The 10,358-nt window shown below is 36.4% G+C and overlaps 1 protein-coding gene across 1 annotated transcript in view; it reads right to left on the reverse strand.

Annotated features, from left to right (window-relative positions):
• The window catches only part of LOC309401940 (homeobox protein Mohawk-like), a 188,594-nt gene extending 179,026 nt beyond the window's left edge, over window positions 1-9,568 (reverse strand). Inside the window, exons 1-5 of the mRNA XM_081971321.1 lie at window positions 9,469-9,568; window positions 9,095-9,354; window positions 4,104-4,261; window positions 3,616-3,811; window positions 2,907-3,013 (exon numbers count right to left, since the gene is read on the reverse strand). Coding sequence (XP_081827447.1) covers window positions 2,907-3,013; window positions 3,616-3,811; window positions 4,104-4,261; window positions 9,095-9,318 — 685 coding nt within the window. The 5' untranslated portion in view covers window positions 9,319-9,354; window positions 9,469-9,568. The remainder of the gene's footprint in view (window positions 1-2,906; window positions 3,014-3,615; window positions 3,812-4,103; window positions 4,262-9,094; window positions 9,355-9,468) is intronic.
• Window positions 9,569-10,358: the final 790 nt, after the last annotated feature.

Below are 10,358 nucleotides of genomic sequence, written 5' to 3' on the forward strand. Positions count from 1 at the left end.
TTTTGATATATCAATCATGGTATCTATCTTGAGCAGCCTTGGGAGCTGGAAGTGGGCAGTACCATATTATGCTGGTTCTCTTCCTTTGAGGCAGGCCAGTCAATATTTATTGGCAATGAGAGATTATTCCCTCTTCCCTACTATGTGACACGCCACCAGGCTTGGTATTTTGTCCGCTCCTATTTAACATTAACCATATAAAAGATACTGGGTGAAGTCATCAGGTCAAGGGATCCATGGAAGTATAGAGCTCATTAAATGGCTACATTGTCCTTCTCTAAGCGGTTTACAGAGTCAGGATATTGTCCCCAGCAATCTGGGTCCTCATTTTACTGACCTTAGAAGGATGGAAGGCTGAGCCTGGTGAGATTCGAACTGCCAAATTGCAGGCCTCATAACCATATTTTAATAGTTTTATTTTAATTATGCCACATCAAATGTGAGATGGGGGCTATAAACATATATAAATGATAACAGATATAACAACCACTTAGAATTGGTTGTGAAAATATTGGAATTGTTGACAATTTCTGTCTTTTAGGTTCAACTATCAAGAATAAAAGAACCTGAGGAGAGCTGACATAGCGACAGCACGACGTGCGATCTTGGTGCTCCGAGATTGCAGTTGAATTTCTGCCGCTGGACGGTCCATTTGGATCTAAACCATCCCGCAGAGATGGTGATTGAGAAGGGCACCTCTTGCTGTCTCAGGGACACTGCAAAGTCCCTGAAAGATCCAGGAATAGCCCTTTTTTTCCAGCAACAGAAACACAGTTAATGAAGCTGCTGAAGTTGGGACAGCTCCGGAATGGGAAGAAAGTGAGAAGAGAAAGTGTGTTAAATTGGTGAGGAAGTTTTATTATTAGAGGAAGAGACTACCCAAGAAAAAAAATTAAGTTAAGATTGAAGACAGAAGACTGTAGGCGGTGAGATTCATCTGCATTGAACTTAGTGTGTTATCCAGTTTCTAACTTTTGCAGGGGCTCCTTATTTTTTAAACTGAATGGATTAATTCTTTCTTCTTTTTTCACTTTTGCTTATACCTATGGATTAAAATTCTCTCTTTTTTATAATGCTTGATTGGATTGATTGGATTGTTTTTGATCTCCGTTTAAGGTTTTTTTTTCCTTAAGCTTGGAATATAAAGAAGATAACAAGAAGGATTATAAAGAGGGTTGTAACAACAGGAGGAAAAGTAGTTACACTGCCATTTAGAGGCTGGAGGCTGGATATATTGTTTTTTCTTCTTTCTCTGTGATCACTTGAGATTCAAAGTTATTTCAGTTTGTTTACTGACAGTGAAGAGCACAAGTTGTTTATACAGATGCCTTTTGGAAGTTCTATCACTAGCTTTTGGAGGGAAGACAACATTTTGACTTGAAAGATAATAAATGAATCTGTTTGAAGTTTATTAAAATAGCCTTGAACCCTATAGTGGCAGGGCTTGCAAAATTGAAAGAATGGCTCAGCAGGAAAAAGAAACTGTAACATTGCAAATTATTATGTTTGAAATTCAAAATCTTTTAGCTGTGACAGAGAATTGAAGAGATTGGAGAATATGGAATACAAAACAGAAAAATCTGATGGAGAAACTAAGGATGTTTATCAAATGGAGAAAGTGGAGGACAGAGTTCAAAAGATGCAAGAAAAAAATGAGCAAAGAGATAAGAAAACTGTGGATATTAACAACAAAGTGAGTGTGATTGGTAATGGCAAGAGCGGAATATGGAAAGGGGAGACAGATGGATTGGAACTCTACCCCAGACTTCAAAGCACAGAAGAAAAGAGAGAAAAATTGACGGAGATAAGGAGAGAAATCTTGACAGAAGCACTAGCAATAACGAAAGATAAGTTGATGGAAAGAATAGATGTTGGGTTTCAAGCTTTTAAGAGATATGAAAGGAATAACATGTTGTCAAGAGAAATTTATACAAGATTTATTAAGAAAGTAACTAGAACATTAATGCTACAAATGGCAAGAGATATAAGACCGTATTATTACTGCAAAGATACAGGTTGATGCAATGAAAATGTATAATAAAAATTTAAGCTAAATTTAGTTTACTAGTAGATGTATAAAATGAAGCGACAATAGCTATAGTTAAATAATGATTAATAATGATAATAATATATATATAGATATATTAGTTTGATAATATGAAATTTTATATAAACAACACATGGAGATTATGAGAGAATGTTTAAAAGTTTTATCTAGAATATGTTATAAAGATGTATTGTGATTGGATGATCTTAGGATGATTTAATGGAATGTTATCATATAATCTTATTTTAGATTTTGAATATTATATATAAAAGGATGTAAGAATAATTATAGACAAATTAAGGCTGAGATATAATAATTGTGATATACATGAATATAGGTGAATTTAAAATATTTGATATGAAAAGCAGGTGGTGACTATGGAAGAGGTGCATGGAAATACTGTAACCAACTGACACACTTTCCACAATTTGTAATGGAAGATGGTTTTTTTTAATGTTTGTTTGTCCTTGTTCAAAACAAATAAAAATTGTAAAAAAAAAAGAATGAAGGAACCAAGCAATCAAAAATGTGCCATAGACTAGCAATTGTAGGATAACAAAGAAAGCCTTGGAAAAATATATTCAGATGTCATAATATCTCTATAGCCTACAAAGATCAGAACTGTGTAGGTACCTATTTTCCCTGTTACAGTCTGTGGAAGTGGGTTTAAAAATATAAATAAATAAATATTGTTAACTTCCCTCTTCCCCAGCATGGTCAGTTTAATGTTGAAACTCCTGTCAATTTATCAAATTCTCCATTATCATCATGAACCCAAAATGTCTGTGAGCCTATCTTTTATTTGTATTTAATATACATTTTTTTAAAAATGATAAGAATAAAAAAACACAATTTGAACCTGATATATAGTCTAGTGATTCAAGGACTGCATCTTCCATTGGCCCAGAGAAATGCTTAAGCAATTCTACTTCATTTTTCACAGCAGTTGGTGTTAATCTCACTTCTCTGTAATTAGAATAAATTAATTACATTCTAACAATATTTAAAGATTCAATTAAAGAATATGTTGGGTTTCTTTTTCAAAGCAATTCTATATTCCACAGAAACACTATTAACTGCTTGGCTAATTAGCTTTAAGGCAAGAAGTTCTCATACATAACACTGGATGTCTTGGTTTGGGAAAGAGTATGGCAGGGCTGTTGGGCGAACAGGAAACCAAAAATTAGGTTAACATAGGACATTTGTGGGAAAATGCTTTCCTGTTTTCTGACAACCTTACATTTTTCCTCTGACTACTTGTCTATGATAGCACCCAATGTCCCCAAATTACTTATGAGGAAGGCAAAGGGGCAAGGCAGAAATCTTTATATGTTCGTTCTTAATTTATTCTCAGAGGTGACAATATTTGAAGAGTAAACTACAGAAGCTCCAGATTCAAAATTACTTTCTATTACTTTTCCTTTTCAAATTATTGGGAATTATTTGAATTTTCAGTTAATAAATGCAAAAATAAATCTTATTTTAAAAAATGTAAAAGTATAAGATTTGCCCTCTGAGAGGGTCATAATTCATTTTAAATAAACAAATACTATCTGAAATAGACTTACTGTGATATCTGTTTCAGCGAGCTGTTAAGCAACTGCATATCCAATTGCTGAAGAAGTAGGGAAATTTTCATTTTAATTTCATTATCTGATGCATCATCCTTTTTAATTTTGTCTAGTAAACGAAGCATGGACAAATCCTCTCCTTCAATTGTTCCATATCCAGGGCCAAGAATTTTCACAATAGGATCTCTATTAGCTATAAGTAATTCAAATTACATAAAGAACTCACATTGAGTTATTGAAGGTCTTGGTTAATTACAAATAAATATGAATTTGAATGAAACTTTATCCCATTAGTTGTAAAACATCTAATTTTAGCATTATTTAGCCTATTTCTGATATTGAATCATGATAAATTACCTCTCCTAGGTTTGAGTAGCAACAAATTCTCCTTCTGAACTAATTATTCAAATAGAACAAGGCCAAATAATGCAATTATCAAGTAATTCAGAAATATCAGGTTTTCAGAGAAAGAGTATACAGAATACCTTCAAGACATGCCTGTGCTTCTTTCAGTCTTTTTTTCCCAGCAGCAGAGAGTAAATAAGACAGCTGTCCAAAACTCCGAACGCTAATTGTTGATCCTTTAAGGAGGAGAAGTGGCTGTCCATTTTTGTCTTTTTCTTGAGACTGAACAGTTTTTTCACTGAAAGAATAAAGTAATAATTTAAAATCCAGTGATTCTTAATAAATAATAAACATAGCTTGTTTTTCACTACAGTTATTCCAATTTTTAGTCATGTATACCAGTTTTATCAGTCATATACCCTATACTTTTTTGATATAATTTTTTTCTAATTTGGGCAGAAGATGTGAAACCCAAGTCTTGGAAACTGAAATACAAACCCAAATCCTCTTTCTCAATGACAATTTGCAAATCATTTTCTCAAACTGATTTTAATCCACCTAGAAGTAGGATCTTGTTTCCTAATAAAATAGTGTTAGGTTTGAATGTTAATTTTTTATTAACTTACCAAAATTAATCTATTAAATATTGTGAGCTGTCTTTTAATAGCTTGGATTACATTAATAGAATAAGGAATATTTTTGTAGCAAATTAAACCAGGATCAACATCTGAACATTTTTATTTTATATACTCCAGGGGAAGTAACATTTCCTTAGAGTACATTCTAAATTGGTTGACATTTGCCCTTACATTCTCAATCCAAATATTTTTTCACAAAGAAAATCCTGAGTACTTATTTACTTATTGGAATATACATGTTTGAAGTCAAAATATTTTCTCCAAAATACAACCTGGAAAATACAGCTGGAACAAAATACAGAAGCTATACTCCTGAGGGGTCAATTTCATCAGGCTAGAATAAAATCTAATTTGAGGTCACTGCTTAGGTTGCCAATTGGCTTTCGAGACCAATTCAAAATACTGGTCATTATCTTTTAAAAACCATAATGGGATATATCAGGCAACAACTTGCCAGAATGGAATTCTCGCCCTGTTGTAGGTTCATGTTATTCATGTGGTCCATGGGGCAAGGACTGACAGTTCTTTTCAGTACCTACTCCCACTTTGTGGAACAAGGTCCCCCAGAGGTACAGATGACTTTGATTTTGCTAACATTTCAAAAATAGATCAAAGCAATCTTATTCCACTGTGTGTGTGTGTTTGGCCCTTAATTTAGTTTGCTTTGTTTTGAATGGACCCCCATCATGTTTGCTGTTAACTTTTTTAATTCATTATTTTTATATACTAGGCTTTTATTTTGTTTGCTTTGATCATGTTAAATGCTATAGAATTTGCTAAGAATGGGTTATGCAATAGGATTATGTATTCTTAAACTAAGAGGATATTATCCATTTTGTTTTTTAATAATAAAAAAGAAAGGCAATGCCAAAGAATGTTCAAACTATTGCACATTGCACTCATTTCACATGCTAGTAAAGTTATGCTCAAAATCCTACAAGCTAGACTCCAGCAGTATGTGGATTGAGAACTACCAGAAGTACAGGCAGGATTTCGAAGAGGCCAATGAACTAGAGATCAAATGCCAACATACTTTGGATCATGGAGAAAACTAGAGTTACAGAAAAACATCTACTTCTGTTCATTGACTATGCTAAAGCCTTTGATAGTGTGGATCACAACAAATTGTGGCAAGCTCTTACAGAGATGGGAATGCCAGATCATCTTATTTGTCTCTTGAGAAAAGTCAAGAGATCAAGGAGCAACATGGAACCACCGATTGGGTCAAAATTGGGAAAGGAGTCCGGCAAGGCTGTATACTGTCACCCTGCCTATTTAATTTATATGCAGAGCACCTCATGAGAAAGGCGGGTTTAGATAAATCTAAAATTAGAATTAAGATTGCTGGGAGAAATATCAACAATCTCAGATATGCAGATGATACCACTCTAATGGTAGAAAGTGAAGAGGAAGTAAAGAGTCTCTTGATACGGGTGAAGAAAGAGAGTGCAAAAGTTGGCTTGAAGCTCAACATTAAGAAAACTAAGATCATGGCATCTGGCCCTCTCTATTCCTGGCAAATAGATGGAGAAGAAATGAAGGTGGTGACAGATTTTATTTTCCTGGGCTCCAAGATCACAGCAGATGGGGACTGCAGCCAAGAAATAAAGTTTGCTCCTGAGGAGGAAAGCTGAGGCAAATCTAGACAGCGTACTAAAAAGCAGAAACATTACTCTGCCAACAAAAGTGTGTATAGTCAAGGCTGCGGTTCCCAGTTGTAATGTATGGCTGTGAAAGTTGGACCATAAGAAAGGCTGAGCACCAAAGAATTTAGGTCTTTGAACTATGGTGCTGGAGAAGACTCCTGCGAGTCCCTTGGACTGCAAGATGAGCAAACTGGTTCAGTCCTAGAGGAGATCAACCCTGACTGCTCTTTAGAAGGACAGATCTTGAAGATGAAACTCAAATACTTTGGTCACCTAAAGAGAAGGAAGGACTCATTGGAGAAGAGCCTAATGCTGGGAAAGATTGAGGGCAAAAGAAGAATGAGGTAGCTGGATGGAGTCACTGAAACCATAGGTGTGAGCTTAAATGGACTCCAGAGGATGGTAGAGGACAGGAAGGCCTGGAGGAAGGTTGTCCATGGAGTCGCGATGGATCAGACATGACTTCGCAACTAATAACAATAATAACAAAACATAACTTGCCTCAATTTGCTATCTTTTTTGTATTTTGCATTTCTGTATTTTTTATTATTGTCAGTGTCAATAGCCTTGAATGATGATTATTTCTGAACAGGAAATATTGCAAGCTTCATTAAACAAAACATTGGATATCCCATTAATTCTTATACTGAATCTAGAAATTACATAGCCTTCATTGGTTTTTCAAAAAGAATATAGTGGATCAGCTTTTCTAATGCTGGGTTTTTCAGAATTTTGGATGATAACTCTCATGATCCTTGATCTACATTTCTTAGCAATTTTTATGACAGTTCATTGTAGGCAATAAGTCTCTTTTAATTTAGGAACTCTTCAATATATACTGTATACTTGGTACACACAAATGCATCATAAGCACATTTAGCAAAAGTTAAAATTTATTTCTTTTAAATTTTTATCCCATTTTATTTTTACAGGTAGTCCTTGACTTATGACCATTTATTCAGCAAGTATTCAAAATCACTATGATGTTGAATGAGGGGTCTTGTGATTGGTCCACAAATTACATCATAGTATGTCCTCAATCATGTTTGCAATGAGGGTGCCTGGGCCCACCTTGTGATTATAACATTGCAGTGCACTGTGGTCATGTGATTGCTATTTGCGACCTTCCCTACCAGCTTTGCAGAGGATGCTAAACTGGCAGGAATAGCTAACACCCCAGAAGACAAGCTCAAGATCCAAAAAGATCTTGACAAATTTGAACAATGGGCTCTATCCAACAAAATGAATTTCAACATGGAGAAAAGCAAAGTTTTACATTTAGGCAGGAAAAATCAAAAGCTTAAGTACACATTAGGCGAAACTTGGCTCAAAAACAGTAACTGTGAGGGGGACCTTGGAGTCTTAGTGGATGATAACTTGAATATAAGCCCCATTGTGCAGCCGCCGCCAAAAAAGCTAATACAATCCTAGGTTGTATAAACAGAGTTATAGAAACAAGATCACATGAAGTATTAGTACTGTTTTATAAAATCCTAGTGAGACTGCAACCAATTTTGGTCACCATACTACAAAAAAGATGTTGAGACTTTGGAAAAAGTTCAGAGAAGAGCAACTAAGATGATCAAAAGCCTGGAGAGTAAAACATATGAAGAACGCCTGCATTTGGGTTTGGCTAGTCTAAAGAAAAGAAGAATTAGGGGGGGGGGGACGGGACATGATAGCAGTATTCCAGTACTTGAGGGGTTGCCACAAAGAAGAGGGGGTCAAATTATTCTCCAATGCACCAGAGGACAATGATTGGAAACTACCCTTAATCAAAGAGAGAAGCAACCTGGAATTAAGGAGAAACTTCCTAACAGTGAGGGCAATTAAATAGTGAACAGCTTGCCTCCAGAAATCGTGGGCACTCCATCTCTGGATGTTTTTAAGAAGAGTCTAGACAATCACTTATTTGAAATAATATAGGTTGATTGAGCAAGGGGATGGACTGGAAGACTTCCAAGGTCCCTTCCAGCTCATTCATTCTAAAGTAAATCTTCTCACAAGCAAAGTCAGTAGAAAACTGAAGGGAAGATCACAAGTTGCTCCTGCTGCTTTTTCTTCCACTGTGGAATAGGAGATCCCAGGGATCTTATCCTCTGTTGCAAAATTCTCCCCTCCCACAAACACACACAATTCCCCGTACTTGTCTGTTGCTGTTATCTTCCCAGGGTCAATCCATGGCAGCCACACACTCCTTACCTCTTCCCATTTGACTTGGATGCTCCTGGGGTTATAATGCAATGGAGATTGCCAGTATTACCATTACTAAGCAACACAGTCATGTGATGTGACACTGTATGATGAATTACTTATTGATGGCAATCCTAACTTTAATTTCCATTGTAACATTAGGACTAGCTGTAGCATTCATAATTAATATTTCTAACTCCTGTCTCCTGTTTCTTTCTATCTTCTGAAACAAACATGTTAGATGGGTTGGACTGAGAGTGCATGATTGGCCCAAAGCCATCCAATCAGCTTTCATGCCTATAGGACAACTAGAACTCACCGTTTCCTGATTTCTAGCTCAACATTTCAGTCACTATATCAAACTGCCTCTTTCTTAAACTCTATCTATTATTATGATTATGTTCCTTACATCCCTTAAAATTATCTTGACCAATAAAAAGGGTTGCTAATCTGAAGATTTGCAGATGCAAAAGTTATGCACGTCTACTAAGACATCACAGGACAAAAAGATCCAAATCACATCCTAATATTTCCAGTAGGAAATGGGGAAAACAAAATCTGCACCCATAAAAAAACATCTTTATAGGTATCTTGAAGACTTATTTTGTTCTTATACTGTACATTCTGGGAAGAGTGAGCTGGCCACAGACTTACCTGACATCGTAGCCTGCCTCAAATGCAGATGGTTCTAGTTTTGTTTGCCATTCAAGTGGTTCTTTAAAGACAAAAGCTGCTTCCTGGGGATGCTTGCTACTAAACGTTTCTGTGAACTTGATAATTTCATTCAAAAGAGATTCGTTCAGGGGGGTAATTTCTAAGGTGCCCGTTCCAGTTCCAGCTGCCGTCCACTGAGCTGCTCTAGTCAAGGCTACTCCCATGGTTTATGACCATTCCAGAGTCTTGGCAGAAAGATGCTAAAAACAAGAAAAGAAACATGCAGACCAAAGTGTGTTATGTTGAATATATATTGAACATATGCTGAATATACAAATACACCTACTTGTTCGCAGCTGCTTACCAGACTGAACCGATGGCCGGTTCGCTCCGTAATTGTTAGAATCTAGGAAGATACGGCCTAGTTAGTCAGCGGCTCTTTTCTGTTGCAGAGCTAGCGCCGCTGGTTGCCACGGGGACGTTAGTTCTTCGGTTGCTAGGAGTTTTCTCCTGTAGTAAACAACGCGCGTGGTAGGCTGGACCTTCCCATTTCTCTCGCGCCGGAATTCTTCCCCGCCATTGATTGGTTGTTTTGGATTCTACCCAGGCGAGGGTCCCCCGCCTTCGGGACTGTCTGGCTCCATCATGTTTCCTTTCTTTCCTAACCCGACTGTTTGAGCTGTCAATCATCTCCCTCTCGCCTTTACTTGCACGCTCACGCAGGGGTTTTTGGTTGTTGTTCTTTTGCGGATTTCCTAGCTGACATTTATTGTTATCTTCTGTTTCGGTGACTTCGCCAAACGAATGGCAAGCCAGAGGTTGCGTGAGACGGAATGCACTTCCCATGATCCCCGGTCAGCATATCAAATGGACAAGTGCCTGGGGCGTTGCAATGCAAAATATTTTAAAAAGCAGCATGTCGCAAAAAAACTAGGATTAATTCGAGCAGTCGTACGGTATTAGAAGTAGGCTTGGCTCTTCGATTTCAAAAAAACAGAGTGGGCCGGGCTTCTGATTTGCAATGATTATGTATTTATTTGTATTAATTTATCACATGTGTCTCACTGCCCGTCTCACGGAGTAACAAAATAAAGCAGACTAAACACAAACCTATTAGAAAACAACTGCTTTAAATTTAACAAGATAGAAAAAATAAGATAAAAGATATATTTCTATGGCCTTTTATGTCCCAAGCTAAGTCAATTATATATAATTGTTTCTGGATATTTTCGAACTGCAATTACATATACTAGTTGAATTATAA

Source organism: Natrix helvetica (genome assembly GCF_964273705.1).
Source record: "Natrix helvetica genome assembly, chromosome: Z".
In the NCBI taxonomy this organism is placed as follows: Eukaryota; Metazoa; Chordata; class Lepidosauria; order Squamata; family Natricidae; genus Natrix; species Natrix helvetica.